Below are 20206 nucleotides of genomic sequence, written 5' to 3' on the forward strand. Positions count from 1 at the left end.
AGATAGATTACTTATAAATAAGAATGAAGTGGCTTTAATTTGTTTTCTTTTTATTAACAGAGTTTTTTATTGCATTAATATTGCAGCAGGCAAACAAGCCTTTGTTATCAGATTTCTCAAGTTAAGCAGGGTAGGGCTCAGTCAGTTCTTGCGTTTTGCAGGAAGTGAGCCTGGTGGTAAATGCTCCAGCTTATCTCTACCCAGCTACCAAAACCTTTATCTTCTTCCTTGACTACTTTTGCAAATGCATTGATGTCTTGCCAACACAAAAATCTGAGTCACACTGAATTTAGGGGCTGCATAAGATAAAGTTACTATAAAAATAAACACCACCAGGAAAAAATTCAATGTTTTCATGTATTTTTATTAGACCTGCGGTCAAATTTTCAGAAGTGCTTCGTTACTTAGGCTCCTAAGTCCCATTTCCAACAGACCAAAGGGCCAAGTTTTTAAAGGGTTTTACGTATCTAAAGATGCAGACAGGCACCTAGGGGGATTTTCAAAAACTTCCAAATGACTAACTCTCATTGATTTCTCTAGGTGCCTGGATACCTTTAAAAATCTGGACCTTAGTGGGATTTTCAAAAGTACCTAACTAAGTAGGTTAGGCACCAAACTCCTATGGAAAATGTCATTTTGGTTGAAATTTTGTGAGTGTTAATAAAAAAAGTGAACTTTTTTCAAGGATTTCTGGAGGCATTTTTTAGTCAAAAATCAATTTTTTCTTGTGGGAAATAAAAATGAAACAAAAATATTTTTTTTAAAAAAATTTTAAATAGCAGCTCTAATTATTATATTTAAATCAATCAGAATCCCATTTAAAAAAAAAATTACCCAGCGCTGCATCAGAATTTCCAGGCTGCTGCACCACAGTTCCATTCAAAGCAGGAGACTTTACAGCAATAAATTCAATGTAGAGCATATGAAATCTTGCTTATAGGGCTGCCTTCCCCCCCAGAAAGCAGCAACTAGTTCTGTACCTACAATCAACTGTGGATGCAGATGACAGAGCTTTGGTATCTAGTGACCAGCTGCAAACTGGATACGTAGACATAGCCACAATTTGGCACACACAATTGATTGCAGACACAAAATTATAGGCTGGTTCCAGACCTTTTAAACATTTGGCTCACAGCCTTCATTTAGGAACTGATCCAATGCCCACTGTAGACAAAAGGAGACTTCGAAGTGACTTCAATGGGCATTGTTTCATGTCTTTAAAAATAAATTTAATGCTGTTAGAAGCCAGAAAGTGGTACATACATGCACAAAAGATGCCTTAATTTTAAACACATGAAAACTATTACTTTTCTGTCAAATAAATTGTTTTCAAGATTGGGTGTCTTTGTTATTCCAGCATGCAATATGGTCAGAACAGTAATAAACTGATAGTGCAAGAAAGACAGATAAAATATAATGAAATACAGATTGGGTAAACAGACAAGGCCCGTGTGATAGACCCCAGAAAGAAAAGATGGAAGATCTAGATAATCACATTTTTCTTTTCCTGTCTTGTAATCATTTATTGTACCCCTTTCCACATGGCATTTTTCAAAACAAACAAAATATTTGTGACATAAGAGACATGCTCGTGATATGTTTTTAAATATTGTTACAATAACCCAGTTTTATTCCAATATTATCTGTACATTAACTGTTGTCTAATTAGTGAAAATTAGAAATGTATGACAGCTTTTCACGCCTTCCAGCTGTGCAACAGGTAGCAGATGTCACTTCTCTGAACTCACACTACAGGGCCTGATCCAAAGCTCATAGACTTCATTGGGAAGACCCATATTAAGTAGAGCAGCAGAGATCCTGAACATTTAGAGATTCCTGTGGATGGGTGGACAGAAGAGGCATCCCCAAATGGTGGGATTGTGAATGGCTCTAATGTACCCCAGACCAAGCACTGCTAAGGCTACAAATGTAGATCCATGGAAATCAAGCACTATAAAATGTGGTAAAATAAAATGTTGTTACCTTTATAGCACATAGGTAGCCATAAATATTTTCTGCTAAAGCACTGTTTTGACCATGGGGCCCTTAGAAATTATGTTGTAAATAAGTGGTATATAGTTAATATTTGCAAGTGACTTTCATTGTGCATGAACCTTGAGTGAAGTAAAAAAGGAATCCTTGGAAAATGTCACTGGGCCTGATTCTGAAATCAGTGGAGTTATAGCCGTATCAGTCAGATCAGAATCAGGCCCCTTTATTTTTAAATGTGATCACAAAACTGCATTTTCAAATAATAAACACTACGCTTTAAGGTATTTTCAATAAGGCACATATGCCGGCAAAATGACGTGATGGTTGATGTACAGAACAACATGGGTTTTATCCCAATAATTTATGTTTACAGGATCCAGATTAAACATACAAAACTGTCCAATTGAGAGGTCACCATCTCCAGGAAAGCTCAAGCCTTCTGAATGTAGATCACAATATAAATATGTAAACCTGCCAACACCGCATCTTACGAAGCCTGTTGAAAAGGTAAACAACCTTCTGATACATTAAAGAATCAATTTCTTATCAAAGAGATGTCGTTGTAGTAATATATAGTATTTGTGTTACCATGGTGCCCCAGTTATAGACCATGGCCCTATTGTGCTGGTTGCTGTACAAGCACACAGCAAAAAGGTGTTATCACTGTATATTCTGTATGTGTACACACTGACGTAGCCACAATAGTTGTAGGCTAACTCCATCTAGGCACCTAAGTGGCCTGGAAACTGTGGGTGCTTAGTGTAATGCTGCTTGTCATGAGCATGAATACCAACCTCAGGGAAGACTGTTAAAAACCAGGGAACAAACTGCAAATTGGTTGTAAATTCTATACTTCGATTTCACCAATCAAAGTATAAACTCCTCAGGTGATAGAATAGCCTAAATATGGAGTCACAGAGTCCCCGGTCAAGTACTCAAATCTATCTTGCCACCCAGGTGAGCATATCTTTGTAACAGATGGCTTACACCAAGAATCACAGCAATATTCAGGTTTCAGAGTAGCAGCCGTGTTAGTCTGTATTCGCAAAAAGAAAAGGAGTACTTGTGGCATGTTAGAGACTAACCAATTTATTTGAGCATAAGCTTTCTTGATCTACAGTTCACTTCATCGGAATGCATCCGATGAAGTGAGCTGTAGCTCACGAAAGCTTATGCTCAAATAAATTTGTTAGTCTCTAAGGTGCCACAAGCAATATTCCGGTTACTCCTGTTACCATCTCTCCATAGGTCACAACTGAGAATATCAAATTCAGGACAAACTGCTGAGAAATGGAGCAGATACACCTCAAAACTGGTGGTTATTCATCCATAACATATACCAGACCAGCAACAAAAGTAAACTTCTGTTTCACCACACTAGTTAACAAGCCATCAGAAAACCAGTCTCCTTAGGTATTCCAGTCCTTGTATCACCACCAAAAACAAATAGACTTAATGATGAGTGGTTATTTAAAACCAATGTCATCAACCAAAGGGTGCTTCTGATCCCAAAGGACTAACCACATACCCAGGTCAATATAGAACTTAGATCTTACCCAATAATCACGCTGTTGCCAATCCTTTAGTATCTATTATCTAAAGGTTTATTTGAAAAAGAAAGAAAGGTGAGAGTTAAAATTGTTTTAAGGAATCAAATACATACTATAAATGCAAGGTTCTTGGATCAGGCTTGTAGCAGCGATAGAATAAACTGCTGGCTTCAGTTAAGCCTCTGGTTGCTTCCAAATCATTGGAAGGTCTTCAGCCCATTGGTTATAATGTTCCCATTAGTATAGTTCATAATCCAGAAATCAGAGCAGGAAAGAGGCAAAATGGAGATGTTTCCAGGGCCTTTTAAAGCTTCTGCCAAATGCAGGGAAATCCATTGCTCTAGTTTGTGGAAAATTACAGGCGACAAGATGGAATTTAGAGTCACATGTCCATGCATGCTTCGCTTAGTCAAAGCAGAAGCAATTAGCCATACTCTAATAGAACATTCTCTAGGAAAGAGACTGAAATCCAGGACCACTAGGGTGGCATTCTCAGAAATGCTTCCAGTTCCATTGCAGGGCCAGGTGGGCAGGCAGAGCTTCAGAGTCTCAATGCATGGATGAGACAATGGTGTAGAGAGGAGGGGGTTAGATTTATTAGGAACTGGGGAAACTTTTGGGATAGGGGGAGCCTATACAGGAAGGATGGACTCCACCTAAACCAAAGTGGATCCAGACTGCTGGCACTTAACATTAAAAACTGCTCTGCAACCTTTTTAAACTAAGAGATGGGGGAAAGCCGATTGCTGCAAAGGCTCATGTGGATTGGACAGAGACTTCTCTGACAGGCGAGTCTATTGATAGAGATTCTCTAGGTTTTAGTCAGGAGGAGAGGATGGAAGAGGATAAAGTATGGGCCATATCAGACAAGAAACATTCACATAAAGAATCTGACACATCAGAAAAGGGCAGACAAATAAACAGTGACAAGTTTTTAAAGTGCTTGTACACAAATGCTAGAAGTCTAAATAATAAGATGTGTGAACTAGAGTGCCTCATGTTAAAGGAGGATATTGATATAATAGGCATCACAGAAACCTGGTGGAGTGAGGACAATCAATGGGACACAATCATTCTGGGGTACAAAATATATCGGAAGGACAGAACGGGTCGTATGGGGTGGGGAGTGGCACTATATGTGAAAGAAAATGTAGAATAAAAAATGAAATAAAAATCTTAAATGAATCCACATGTTCCATAGAATCATACAATATCAGGGTTGGAAGGGACCCCAGGAGGTCATCTAGTCCAACCCCCTGCTCAAAGCAGGACCAATCCCCAACTAACTCGTCCCAGCCAGGGCTCTGTCAAGCCTGACCTTAAAAACTTCTAAGGAAGGAGATTCCACCACCTCCCTAGGTAATGCATTCTAGTGTTTCACCACCCTCCTAGTGAAAAAGTTTTTCCTAATATCCAACCTAAACCTCTCCCACTGCAACTTGAGACCATTACTCCTTGTTCTGTCATCTGCTACCACCGAGAACAGTCTAGAGCCATCCTCTTTGGAACCCCCTTTCAGGTAGTTGAAAGCAGCTATCAAATCCCACCTCATTCTTCTCTTCCGCAGACTAACCAATCCCAGTTCCCTCAGCCTCTCCTTATAAGTCATGTGTTCCAGTCCCCTAATCATTTTTGTTGCCCTCTTCTGGACGCTTTCCAATTTTTCCACATCCTTCTTGTAGTGTGGGGCCCAAAACTGGACACAGTACTGCAGATGAGGCCTCACCAATGTCGAACTGTGGGGAAAATCTCTATGGATAGTAATTCCATGCTCTAATAAGAATATAACAGTAGGCATCTATTATAGACCACCTGGCCAGGACAGCGATAGTGACAATGAAATGCTAAGGGAGATTAGACAGGCTATCAAAATAAAGAACTCAATAATAGTGGGGGATTTCAACTATCCCCATATTGACTGGGTACATCACCTCAGGACAAAATGCAGAGACAAAATTTCTCGATACTTCAAATGACTGCTTTTTGGAGCAGCTGGTACAAGAACCCACAAGGGGAGAGGCAACTCTTGATCTAGTCCTGAGTGGAGCGCAGGATCTGGTCCAAGAGGAAACTATAACAGGACCGCTTGGAAATAGTGACCATAATATAATAACATTTAACATTCCTGTGGTGGGAAGAACACCTCAACAGCCCAACACTGTGACATTTAATTTCAGAAAGGGGAACTATGCAAAAATGAGGAGGTTAGTTAAACAGAAATTAAAAGGTATAGTGACTAGAGTGAAATCCCTGCAAGCTGCATGGACACTTTTCAAAGACACCATAGCAGAGGCTCAATTTAAATGTGTACCCCAAATTAAAAAACACAGTAAAAGAACTAAAAGAGAGCCACCGTGGCTTAACAACCATGTAAAAGAAGCAGTGAGAGATAAAAAGGCATCTTTTAAAAAATCAAATCCTAGTGAGGTAAATAGAAAGGAGCATAAACACTGCCAAATTAAAATGTAATAAAAGCCAAAAAGGAGTTTGAAGAACAGCTAGCCAAAAATTCAAGAGGTAATAACAAAATGTTTTTAAGTATATCAAAAGCAGGAAGCCTGCTAAACAGCCAGTGGGGCCCCTGGACGATCAAGATACAAAAGGAGCACTTAAAGATGATAAAGTTATCGCAGAGAAACTAAATGAATTCTTTGCTTCAGTCTTCACGGCTGAGGATGTTAGGGAGATTCCCAAACCTGAGCCGTCTTTTGTAGGTGACAAATCTGAGGAATTGTTACAGATTGAAGTGTCACTAGAGGTGGTTTTGGAATTAATTGAGAAACTTAATTGTAACAAGTCACCGGGACCAGATGGCATTCACCCAAGAGTTCTGAAAGAACTCAAATGTGAAATTGCGGAACTATTAACTATGGTTTGTAACCTGTCCTTTAAATCAGCTACTGTACCCAATGACTGGAAGATAGCTAATGTAACACCAATATTTAAGAAGGGCTCAAGAGGTGATCCTGGCAATTACAGACTGGTAAGTCTAACGTCAGTACCGGGCAAATTAGTTGAAACAATAGTAAAGAATAAAATTGTCAGACACATAGAAGAACATAAATTGTTGCGCAAAAGTCAGCATGGTTTCTGTAAAGGGAGATCATGTCTTATTAATCTATTAGAGTTCTTTGAGGGGGTCAACAAACATGTGGACAAGGGGGATCCAGTGGACATAGTGTACTAAGATTTCCAGAAAGCTTTTGACAAGGTCCCTCACCAAAGGCTCTTACATAAATTAAGATGTCATGGGAGAAGAGAACTGGTTAAAAGACAGGGAACAAAGGGTAGGAATAAATGGTAAATTTTCAAGCCAGCTGCAACTTAGATCTCACAAAGACAATGCTTGTAGCCAATCCTTTAATAAACTGTATAAAAAATAATTAAATAGGAGAAGGAAGCAATCGTTATTTACAATGTTAAAGTAGGTAAACAGAAGACTGTAACTCCTATATCTAAGTTTCCAAAGGTAATGGAAGCTTCTATAATACGCAAACTCTATTTCAGAGGTTCTCAACCTTTTTCTTTCTGAGGCCCCCCCCAACATGCTATAAAACCTCCACGGCCCACCTGTGCCACAACAACTGATTTTCTGCATATCCAGTAGATTACAAGTTGTATTAAACTGATAGTTATACAGTTAAACATACACAGAGATATAATATAAAAAAACAAACGCATAAGATAGGTACAAAAATAAAAAAACCCTGAATATTATTTTTGTTTTACTTACTCAGTGTAAACCTGGCAGGGTATGGGCTTCAACTTTGGCCCTGGGCAGTGAGGCTCGGGCTTCAGTTCCAGGCGGACCCATTTGGCAGCTCCCCTGAAATCTGCTGAGGGGCCGCGGATCCCCACTTGGGAGCCACAGCTCTATATGTCCTTTTGGGCTAACCCAGGCTAAGCAGCTGGGGAATCTCTTGCTTATGCCTAGAAAACCTTGCCCCCACAGAGTCCAAGTAGCACAGAGAAACAGTTCCTTCTTCTCAGGGGTTTTTATCCCCCTTCTCTCTCATGTTCTGAGGTGAAAAACTCAGTTGATGGGAGGAAACTATTTGCATGACTCATCTTCATTGGGGTGGGGAGGCACAGCAACAAAGTTCTTTGTCCTCTTTAACATTCCACAATAGTCCACCAAGTGTCGATGGATCTTTCCTTTTGGGCAGCATATAACACCTTTTGTTGAAGATCAGCTCTTCACACTATGTCTCTCTCCTGCCTGGTGATTTATACAGTCACAGAGGTTCACAATACAACCACTCAAATATTCCCTTATAGTATGGGATACAGATGTTATAAGTGAGATTAATTCACACAGCAACTCACAAGCATTCAACAAGCAGTCCAAACACAGTCTTATAAATTCTTCTACTCATTTTAACAACACTAACACACAGGTGAGCCAGACTGATTCCAGCTACGTATTTGTCAGTGTTTAACTGAGACGGGGGACTTTGGCACATGGTCTGATAGTGTCACAATTAGTAGCTCCGAAAATCAAGCCAATTACAGATTTATTATGCCTAACTTTAAGCACAGATTTTTAAAAAAAGGTTTTCCTTAATGTAATTATACTACTAGATAAATTATTTTGGCCACAACTTGTTCTCCTTCAAAAGCAAACTGTATCTAATCAGTATATTTTCATTGGCTTTTGCTTCTGCAAACTGTACTTCATTGCTATATACTATGCATAACATCTCACATTTCAGGATTTAAATAAATATGACTGGTATATTGGAGAATTTGATCGTCAGAAAGCAGAAGAGGCTTTGTTACAGGAGAACACTGTGAGTATCACTAATCTTTAAAGCAATGGGTTTATCTCTTGGAGAAAAACAAGATTTACTATGTAGCAGTCTAATTTGGTACAGCGTATTTGAACCAAGTTGGCAACATTTTTTTTAATCACTTCTGACTTTTCATTGTACAGCTGTTAATTATATTTATTTCAGAAGCTGTAATTTACATACTATCAGTCAAACAAACATATATGGCCAAATTCTTTGCTGATTTACATTCCAGACAATATTAAAGGGAGTTACACTGTTCCTCAGGGCTGCAATGGGCCTATTTTTATGGGATTTTTAATATACGGATACTCATAAAAATACACACACATCTTGCAGTTGTGTCATACATTAATGTGCTTAAATGCTTTGCTGGATCAGGACTAAGGAAAGAATACCACACCATAGTACACTGCCATATTTTGTCCTGGATTAAATATGCTTATTTTAGCAACATTATTTATTTCTAGGCAAACCAACATTTTCCTTTAAATAGAACAGTACCAGAAGTATGCTGCTATCAGGGCAAGCTTTATGGGTAGAGCCCTGTATACATACAAAATTTGGATCCGCATCCATCCGCGGTCTGCAAACACGCATCCACGGATATCCGCAGATTTGCAAGGCTCTACTCATTGGCCCTGGTCAGGTAGGGCCCCAATTTTGAGGGATAGCCCTAGTTAATTTGTATCACTCATGAGGCTCCTGACTATTGCTTGCTCCTCAGAGGAGGCACTTGTGACACTTTTTGACAGACTAAGGACCAAGAATTAGAAGTGACAATGTGGAAAGGAGGGGAGAGAAGCTAAGAAAGGGGATGTAAGGTGTGGCTATGGTATTGATGGTTCAATCACCAGCATAGGAAAGACAATCAGCAGTGCTCAGATCTGTTCACAGTCATAGTCTCAGGGCTCTGTTCATTGTTCAACAAAAGGAAACAAGGAGTCATAACATAAAGTAACAGCACCCAGTCTCAAACCAGCCCCAAAACCTACTGGCCTTCAGCAACTTTTTGGTCAGAACCTCCACTTGGCCTGTCTAAGTCCACCTTGCCGTCCCCAGCTGCAATTTCAGGAGTCTTCTCTCAGACCTCTTCTGGTTTCAGGCTCCCACATGGAGCTCAGGCCCTCATTTATATTCCTTAGCTGGAAGTCATCAGACCCAGTTGCTTGATGCTGCCTAGCTGGGTTGGATGATTACCAGTACCTGCCTTCCAGGCTCCTTGCTAGAACAGGGCTGTCTGCTCCCCAGCCTCCCTGACCCATAACAGGACAGACCATCCTGTTACACAGGACCTAATCCCAAGAGGAAACACTAATGATTTCTTTAGTGAAATTCTTTGCTATTGGGGTTGAGTTCCCCTATCGTTCACCTCCTCCAACTGCTGCATCTGCATAATCTTAAAACACGCAGGGTAAAGTCAACATTATGCAAGGTTCCTCAAATTGTAAATGTAGCTCAGTCCTCTCTTACATGATCCCTACTGCTAGAACCTCTCTTTAACCAAGCCAAAACATGACAGACTGGGAAAAAATAAACATACTAAATGAATCATAATCGGGAACCAAAAGCAGGAATTGAAATCATTGCTGTAAAACTACAAGACAAAGGCACTAATATTACATGACATACATCTCTGCACATGGATGTACTATAATTAAAACAGTCTTTCTTCAGGAAAAAAAAGCAGTACTCTTAAAAAATGGGTACTGTTGCCAAAAAAAAAAAAAAAAATCTTTCATCTAATGTCCCACAAATACACTCCTGAAAGGAATTACAGGGTTAATCTCCAGCAGCAGGAAATTTAAAGTTGCCAGGGTCTTGCAAGAAACTATGCATTGCCATAGTTCCTGTTGACTGTCACAGATTCTCCAGCAGACACAGATTTGGAGACCAAGAATACAACTGTTGGCCTTGCATGAACAAGAAAGAAAACAAAAAGAAAAGGAGGACTTGTGGCACCATAGAGACTAACAAATTTATTTGAGCATAAGCTTTCATGAGCTACAGCTCACTTCATCAGATGCATTCAGTAATTTTCCACTGAATGCATCCAATTAAGTGAGCTGTAGCTCACGAAAGCTTATGCTCAGTTAAATTTGTTAGTCTCTAAGGTTCCACAAGTACTCCTTTTCTTTTTGCGAATACAGACTAACATGGCTGCTACTCTGAAAGAAAGAAAACAGTAAGTCAAAGTAAGGAAAAAGAGGTTAACAATGGACAAAGCATGAATTCACAAATGGTCCTGTAAACATGTAGTTAGTAAATAAAGAAATAATTTTAAAAAGGAATGTGTGATAAGTTTGCATCTGCAGCTTTGTTTACTAGCATATTTTGTAGCTTGTGGACAGTTTAGAATTTATGTAATGAGGACACATTAGTTTCTATATAAAATTAATGTATTATGTGCTTTGGAGTTGTGGTAAATCTCTATACCCACGCCATGGCATTTGACCTTGATCACCTAAGGGTAATTTTGCTGAATGTCAATTTTAAAAACACATCAGTGACAAGCCCAGATTCGAGCTCATTTATTGGGAACAGAATGGAAAAGGTCTCAGAGAAAAATCCAAATACAACCAGCACAGTCCGTTGAATTATGTCTTAACTACTTATGCTTAACAATCTGTTTCCCTTTATTTAGCTGTGACTCAGTTAGTTTCCCAGACCTGAAGAGCTCTGTGTAAGCTTGAAAGCTTGTCTCTCACCAACAGAAAGTTACCAGTAAAAGTTACCTCACCAACCTTCTTTCTCCAACAACAAGGCTAGATACAGCAGCATCAGTACTGCTATTGCTTGTTAAATAAATAAGTTCTCTAAACCGTGTGGTCATGCAGCAGCCTATTTAGTGCCGTGCAGGCACTCAGGCAACTCACACGGCCTGGACCTGCCACGGCCAGGGGAAGGGTGCCCCTCCCCCGGCCCCAACCCAGCCCCTGACCTGCCATGGCTCAGGGAGGGGTAGCCCAAACCCAACGCCAGTCCAGACCTGTTGCGGCTGGGGCACCCTTCTTAGCCCTGGACCTGCCACGGCCAAGGGAGGGGCGCCCCTCCCCTGGCCCAAACCCAGCCCTGGCTCGGACCTGCCACGGCCATGGCACCTATCCCACGGCTCCAGCCCCGGAGCTGCTGTGGCAGGGAGAGGCACCTCTCCCCCGCAACCCATCCCAGATGCTGCTGTGGGGAGGGAGAGCTGAGGGAAGTCCTCTCTCCCTACCATAGCCCAGAGCACCCTCCCAAACCCAAACTCCTCATCTCTGGCCCAGCCCCACCCCAGAGCCCACATCCCAACCCTCTGCCCCAGCCCTGAGCCCCTCATCCCCAGCCCAACCTCAGAGCCCACACCCCCAGTTGGATCCCTCACATCCCTGCAGCCCAACCCTCTTCCACACTCCTGAGCCCCCTCCCACACTTGACCCCATCCCCACCACATGAATTTTGTTATGTACACCAATATGAAGGTGATGTGTCACACATCACCTTCGTATTGGTGCACATAACAAAATTCATTCTGCACTTGTGGGAAAAATTAGAGCTCTCCTGAAACCAGCCTTATTTATCATTTAAATATTGTAGACAGGTTTCCTGTTAAATAGGTGAATGAAGGAATCTGCAATATTATTTCAGGCCATTTTATGCATATTTTTAAACCAAGGTAAGTGGGAGACCTTCTGTTTCTCCAAGGGCTCAACTTTTCCCCAAAGAACTCTAAATCAGCATGAAGCAGCATACAAGAGCTGAAAGCCCCTTGCATTGGCTGTATTTGACAGCACTAAACTGTACTGGCCATCCTCACAATAGTTGGTTTGGTAAGCAAAAGAGGGAGTGGGTTTTTTTTTTTTCCTTACAGGTGAGTGGTATAAAGGAAAAGCAGCTAACAAGAGCATGCTATTTGTCACAACCTGACTGCGGGAGATATCTCACCAGAACATAGCTTTCCAATACTATAAATTGGATCACAGGCAAAACTTCTCTTTGTATTAGGGAGGGATAACTTCAGCAAGGAGTTGTTGCATTGGTGGTTTGTATTTATGTGGATGTGTTTCAGACTTCAATATAAAAAGGACATCATTCAGAGCATACTTCTCCTGCTAGTCTGAGAGGGAAAGGGACACCCTCCTTTCTGTCATTTTAAAGTCAATAGAAGTTGGGCACCTAACTCCTTTAGCCACCTGTGAAAAATCCCACCCAATATTCATCCTAAGACATTATGACTCCACCACAAAAAGAGGGTCCTATTTTGTCTTTTAATGTTCTCATGGTAAGGGCTAAGGAAAACTTCCATTAATGTAAAGATACATTGAAATGGATTTTGAAAATATTTCCCCTTCAATAATAAAACAGCCCTCTGGAAAAACCCCATCACTATGAGGTTTTTTCTTTCTCGGGTTAACTGCCAGTGAAAAAATATTTGATCTTGCACCATCGAAGACCTGGAAAGTTTTGCTGTTGACTTCAATAGGTTCAATAGGAGCCCCATAGAAACTAATAACTTTTCTTGAACAGGAAAAATGAAGTTCAGGATACCTAGTACATCTAATTATTATGTCGTTTACCTGATACTAAACTATTCCTGAAGTATCTTATAAAAGCTATTTGCTTAATTTATCAAGCAGTGTCTCAAAACAACTTGTGTGATATCTACACTTATTACAGGTACCTACTTAGCAACATACATTTCTAGTCTTACTGTACTTTCAGTGTGGCCCTCACACTTTGTGAAGGTTAAAAATAAAATACACACAAGATAGGCTGCAAATAATCCACACCCAGGACTGTAATGTTCAGTACAACAAATAAAATATGTGAAACAGCAGTTGTCAAAAAGGGCACATACTTTGTTTTCCCTGCCAGACTACTTTTATTGTGAGGTTGAATAATCCCAAATTAGAGTGGCTAAAAGTAGTTACAGACGTGTTCAGATCCTAATTAGACACTGGGCTAATTAAATGCAAAATTGAGTGAATATCTTAATAGCTTTACTGCTAATATTACTTATATGATGGTATCATCCAAAGTGTGACAGGCACATTCCAGTCACAGAAGGAAGTGTCTGCCCTGAAGACCTGAGAATCTGAGGCCATTATTTTGCAAGCGCTTAAGCTTATGATTTACCGGTACTTTATGCATGTGAGCAACCCTGTTGAATTCACTAGAATAAAGGCCCTAATCCTGCAATCATGAAGGCCTTGTCTACACTGCCACTTTACAGTGCTGAAACTCTCTCGCTCAGGGGTCAGAAAAAACACCCTCCTGAGCAATGCAAGTTTCAGCGCTGTAAGTGGCAGTGCAGACAGTGCTCCCAGCGCTGGCAGCCGTGCTCCCCTCGTGGTGGTGGTTTTTTTACAGCAGTGGGAGAGCTCTCTCTCAGCACCGGTGCCGCGATGACACAGCTACATTAATAGCTTTAATGTTGTTAGTGAAGACATATCCTTAAGCACTTAAATTTATGCACAAAGTCCTTTTGACACAAATGGGGCAACTCAAGAGTGCAACATTAAGTATGTGTATGTAGGATTGGGGCCTACACAATTCTCTTACTGTGTAATTCTACAATAAAATTAAGTCTGATAGACAGCACTGCTTTTTTCAGGTCTTTAAAATGTGCAAATACAATACTATTTGAAAAATCTAATTTTGAAATGTACTTCCATCTAGATCCATAAAATTAAATCAAAATAAATTAAGAGGTTCAGTGCAACATATAGAATTTATGGTTGTGTCATAAGCTCCATTACAGATAGTCCCTGTAATTCCTTTACTTTACATCCAGGTGTAATTGAGGTGCATGAACCAAAACTTTATTTTTAGATGCAATACCCTAGGTATCACACTCCCACTACCTTACATCATCTTCTTACTCTTCTTTCTTCGCATACATTTTCTTCTTAGCATCAGTTTTTCCAGCATTGTAATATGAAAAAGGTACTTCCACATTAAAAATTCTATAATACTGCAATATACATCACGCTATAATTCTCATTATTGTATATACAGATTAAGTATACTATATGTAATTCATTACTTAAATCTAATAACTTTACTAATTAAAAATCCTCTCTATGTTATATTGTCATAAGACACCTTGTTTAAATATATAGTATGTTACAAGATCTATTCTGATTACAATATTCCATTATATAGTTCACACATTAAATAATCCTGTAGAATTTACCCCAAACTTCCGGGCTGTTTATGTAAACACATTATTGGAATTTACAAGTATAACTAATGTTATAATTTGTCATGCAGGATGAGACATTCTTGGTCAGAGATTGTTCAACTAAATCAAGTGCTGAACCATATGTTTTGGTCATATATTATGGAAACAAGGTATACAATATTAAAATACGTTTTCTGGAAGACAGCCAGCAATATGCATTGGGAACAGGGCTCAGAGGAGATTATGTGAGTGAAATACCATCTGATATTCTACTTTATTATTTACCTGTTGCACTTAACAGCTCTAAATACTATAGGGGATTAATTAGGTAATTAGTATTGTTCCCCAGGGGTCTATACTGGGACCAGTCCTATTCAACATATTCATAAATGATCTGGAAAAAGGGATAAACAGTGAGGTGGCAAAATTTGCAGATGATACAAAACTACTCAAGATAGTTAAGACCCAGGTAGACTGTGAAGAGCTACAAAAGGAGCTCTCAAAACTGGGTGACTGGGCAACAAAATGGCAGATGAAATTCAATGTTGATAAATGCAAAGTAATACACACTGGAAAACATAATCCCAACTATACATACAAAATGATGGGGTCTAAATCAGCTGTTACCACTCAAGAAAGATCTTGGAGTCACTGTGGATAGTTTTTTGAAAACATCCACTCAATGTGCAGTTGCAGTCAAAAAAGCAAACAGAACGTTGGGAATCATTAAGAAACGGATAGAGAATAGACAGAAAATATCTTATTCTCTCTATATAAAACTATGGTACACCCACATCTTGAATGCTGCATGCAGATGCGGTCGCCCCATCTCAAAAAAGATATATTGGAATTGGAAAAGGTTCAGAAAAGGGCAACAAAGGTGATTAGGGGTATGGAACAGTTTCCATATGAGGAGAGATTAATAAGACTGGGACTTTTCAGCTTGGAAAAGAGACGACTAAGGGGGAATATGATAGAGGTATACAAAATCATGACTGGAGAAAGTAAATAAGGGAATGTTATTTACTCCTTCTCTTAACACAAGAACTAGGGGTCACCAAATGAAATTAATAGGCAGCAGGTTTAAAACAAACAAAAGGAAGTATTTCTTCACACAACACACAATCAACCTGTGGAACTCCTTGCCCAGAGGATGTTGTGAAGGCCAAGACTATAACAGGGTTCAAGGAACTAGATAAGTTCATGGAGGATAAGTCCATCAGTGGCTATTAGCCAGGATCGGCAGAGATTGTGTCCCTAGCCTCTGTTTGCCAGAAGCTGGTAATGGGTGACAGGGGATGGATCAGTTGATGATTGTCTGTTCTGTTCATTCCCGCTGGGACACCTGGCGTGGCCACTGTCAGAAGACAGGATACTGGGCTAGATGGACTTTTGGTCTGACCCAGTATGGCCATTCTTATGTTCTTATACCAAACCTAACATAAAGAAGACTAACTTGTTAGGTGTTTCTTTAAAAGTTTCATTTCAAATCTTTTCATTTCAAATAGTAAATGCTTGAAATGCTGACAGATAAGTCACAGGAGTAATTTAGGGCCTAATCTTGCATGCTCAAATTCCCATTTTAAACCATCAGGAATTTTTCCTGAGTAAGAACAGTTCTGGCCTATATAGTTTCATCCACGTGGTTCCAAATGACATGTACAATTTTTTTAAAATAATTTTCACTATTTTTTCAGTTTTTACTTTATGCATCTGACAGCACTTTTGAGTTCCAAGGGCAGATTCCCTTCAGCGGATGCATTTTTAGCAATGAGGAAAGGACCCCAGCTCAGGCACATTGAGTTAGACTTGGAAGTAGACGGTTGGAATACCTTAATAATCACAGTGTAGATTCCAGCCAGCACTCAGCTCTTAAAGGGACCATCCACTCCAAGAATGTAAATGTTCTATTCCTCAGATTCAAAAGGTTCATCACCAAGGTGTTGCTGGAGCCCACTTGTCTTGGTTGTGAGGCACTCTAAAGTGCTGACTCTTTTCAGATCTGAGCCTCCTAGCTCTGGGACCACAGTGAGAATGGAATGACACTGGCAGTACAGAGCACTATTACACAATGGTACAGAGAGCTACCAAGTTTCAAACATTTTAGTACATTGGAAAAGAAAGACTTATAATATGATCTTATAAATGCAAACAACTTCGAGGAAAAAAATCTTACAATGATTTGATAGAAGTGGGAAGGTAGACATATCAACCTTGTCATCTCAGCTAATGGAAGGACCCAAAAGTCAGAACTCATAAGTAGGTTCTAATCTGTGCACAGAGAGCACATGCCCACCCTAGACTGTGGATCTGCATCAAAAGTACTCAGATTACAATGCTGTTCCATTTTCAAAAATAAGCATTTGAATAGTCTCTTGGTTCTTATCACCATAGTGTATAAGACTGGTTGGTTTTAACAAAGTAAATCTATAACTTTCAGCATGGAAATCCTGCCAGATCCTGGCAAACGTCCTTTCTGTATAAAGCCACCAATTCTCTGCCTGGCTAGTTCCCGGGGGCAGACGACCTGGGCAGGAGGCTTAAATCCTCCATTTTAATGTTGGCTATATATGTTTTGCTTTGTTTTTAAACTTAACTAAAATAACTTTCCCAGAAACCAACATGGAAATTGACTAAAGTCTCCTATTGAACAGCATTTCTCTGCAGTATTAGGAAGCCCCAAAGAAGAGAGACGCCCAAGAGAAGCATTTCTTTTTATCACACCAGCACCTGCCTTGGGAAAGGGGGGAGGGAACTGATGCACTGAACTGGGGTAGAGATGCAGGTACAGTGAAGGATCAGAGGCACCGTGTACTGTTCATCAGAGCTGCCTCTGCATTTCAGATGGAGTAAGCAGAAGGATTCCAAAGCTGCTCTTCCTTGTTTATTCTCTTCTCAGTTTGTCTCAAAGAGGTTAAAACATTTATAAGGCTTCAACAATTAGAGTAAAATTGCAGTCTGTAATTTCCCTGTCTGCTTAAATGCTTTTCAGAGGTATTTGGTACAAATGAATATATTGTTAAGATAAGGTTAATTCCATTTTTGTATCTGGGAGACAGAAGGAAAAAAATAGATGCAGCCCTAGTATTCAAAATCTGTACTTTGACATCCTCTCTCCAATTCCGCATCTTCACTTCTTTAAAGGATAACTCTCTTCTGATGGAATTTTTCTGCAGCATGCTTTCACTTTTGGATCAATTTATTTTACCTATTTTTTTAAACTCAATTAATTTAATCCAGCAACTCTTTTCCCTCCCAAATACTGGTTTTGATCTTTCATATAAAGATTGTTAGTTGTTAACTAATGTAGATTTTATCATATATGTTCTTTTTCATACTCTTCCTTGGGAAGTTTTCTGAGAAGGAATCGATTCCACTTAAGCATCTATCCAAGGATACCATTAGGCCTTACGTCTCTTTATGAAAAAGAACTGTATTGACTAGAGTTTGGATTTATCCTAGAAAACTGTTACCTCTCTATTAGCAGCACGGTGACCAACACCATGTGTCTAAAACATCATGCAGTTAAATTGGTACAAAGCCATAATGCAATGAATACAAGCAAAAGAGAAAACAAACCAAATTTAAAATCATAACTTTGTTGGTGCCTTTTGCTGGCAATTAAGCCACAGCTGTACACATTTACATACATATTTTGTATATTAAATTGAGCTCACCTGAGGGCCCAATCGTACAACGAGCCAAGCATCTTCTGGGAGTTACTACTAAGCATTCTCAAATCTCATTAAAGTTAACGAGGGTGGGAGATGCTCAGCACCTCACAAGCTATTCCCAACTGGTTAGTTTAAAAAAAAAAAGGAGGAGGATGTTTTTATCTTACTTTCCTCATAACAGCCTAAAGTATCCTGCACTGAATGTCAATTTTAGTTTTTTAGATAGTTCAGTAAATAATAGATTAGGAGTGTATTTTATATATATATATAAATCAATCAATTGTTTTATCCCTTATGGACAATGCCACACTTTAAAAACACACACATGTTGCTGTTTGCTGGATTTTAGGTTACATTCCAAGGGTCTAAAACCCTCTGCCCCTAAAAAAGAAAGCTACTGTGTCCCAGTGTAATATTAAACAGGGAAGACTACTGGAGGTACAAAGGGGATGAAATGGGGTGGGAGTATGTGTGGGAGAGGTGAGGGGGCGTTATTTCTTATATGTGGTCATTGCTTTGGTTCTTCTTACCTGTTTCATATCAGAAGATAAGGATTTTCAGCATTTCTGTGTTCAATTGTTTAATGTTTTTCAGAAGTTTGATTCTGTGCAAGAAATCATTGACTTCTACACATGTGTTCCCATTACACTTATTGATGGAAAGGATAAGTCTGGAATCCAGAGAGAACAATGTTACCTAACACATCCTTTTAAGTTGAACAGAAGATGCTTCTTACCCTAAGTGATTTCAATCTGTTTGTATAAATGTAAAAATAAGAACACTTTAATATTTAAAATCTGTGTAGAAATTAGATTAGATTTGTGTTCAACATGAATACAATGAAGAGTTCTAATTCTTGAGAAAAGTCTATGAAATGTGATTTCTCATATATGAGACTAGATCAAATTGTACTCTGCTGTGCGTGATTAAAATTAAGTAATATACAAAAGTGAAACTTCAAATAAAGGGTGTTGCGGCATGTACAAATGTCATAGTACAACTGCACAAAAAGGTATGAACAGCAGCTAACTTCTGAGCAATATTTTCCCTGTCTTGCTGATAATTGATAAATTGTTTGATTGCTTATATTAACAAAACCTCTCTGTTATTTGAAAAGTCACTAGGAATACAAAATAAATCCATGAAACAAAACAATGTAATATATTAGAATTTCATTACAAAATATTCCTGCATTTAAACTCAGAGAAGTTGCATCTAACTTGGCACTTATACTGTTTAACCTTTTCACTACTGGTGCAGACTACAGGTGGGTTTTAAACAATGGAATCACCTGCTCAGTAGGGGACCAATCCATGAAATCAATTACAGTCTTTCAACAGACTTCAACAACCACTGGATCAGACTTTAGGGCTGGCCTCCATGAGATAGTCATCCCTAGTAGTAAGACTTAACAGTAATTATTCTTTAGCTCCAGCAACAGAGGCTTGCATTTAATTCCCAATTCTTCAAACTCTTATGGAGGTAAGATTATTCACGCAATTAGTCCCACTGAATTCATATCCTTTGCAAACTTGAGAGAAAATCATAGTCAAGAGGCACTAGACTAGAGCATAATTCTGGCCTCTTTAAAAATACACACACTAAAGTTTGTACAAAAAGGATTTTACACACACCATTTGAGATTTATAAGGTTTCTGTAGGTTTCAGAGTAACAGCCGTGTTAGTCTGTATTCGCAAAAAGAAAAGGAGTATTTGTGGCACCTTAGAGACTAACCAATTTATTTGAGCATAAGCTTTCGTGAGCTACAGCTCACTTCCTCAGATGCATACTGTAGTTTAAATTCAGCTTGAATGTATAGGGCAAACCTTGTTTCTGATGATTAAAATGTATTAGAAAACAGAATCAGTCATGGGTCTTTTAACAAATCAGGAACAAGAAAGAGTATCTTGTCTGACAGGATGCAGGAAGAAAATTGTTATAGAACCCAAATAGGGTATTCCAACCCCTGTTCTAACTTCTACTGGGTTCATCAAGGTGCAGATCTGCCCTGAGAATCTGAAAGCCATAACCAACTC

General features: G+C 39.2%; 1 protein-coding gene across 1 annotated transcript in view; it reads left to right on the forward strand.

The window, feature by feature from the left end:
- The window catches only part of CLNK (cytokine dependent hematopoietic cell linker), a 101247-nt gene extending 81210 nt beyond the window's left edge, over positions 1-20037 (forward strand). The window contains exons 16-19 of the mRNA XM_048848564.2: positions 2366-2499; positions 8255-8332; positions 14585-14740; positions 18764-20037. Coding sequence (XP_048704521.2) covers positions 2366-2499; positions 8255-8332; positions 14585-14740; positions 18764-18910 — 515 coding nt within the window. The 3' untranslated portion in view covers positions 18911-20037. The remainder of the gene's footprint in view (positions 1-2365; positions 2500-8254; positions 8333-14584; positions 14741-18763) is intronic.
- Positions 20038-20206: the final 169 nt, after the last annotated feature.

This window comes from Caretta caretta, chromosome 4 (genome assembly GCF_965140235.1).
Source record: "Caretta caretta isolate rCarCar2 chromosome 4, rCarCar1.hap1, whole genome shotgun sequence".
Lineage (NCBI taxonomy): Eukaryota > Metazoa > Chordata > Testudines > Cheloniidae > Caretta > Caretta caretta.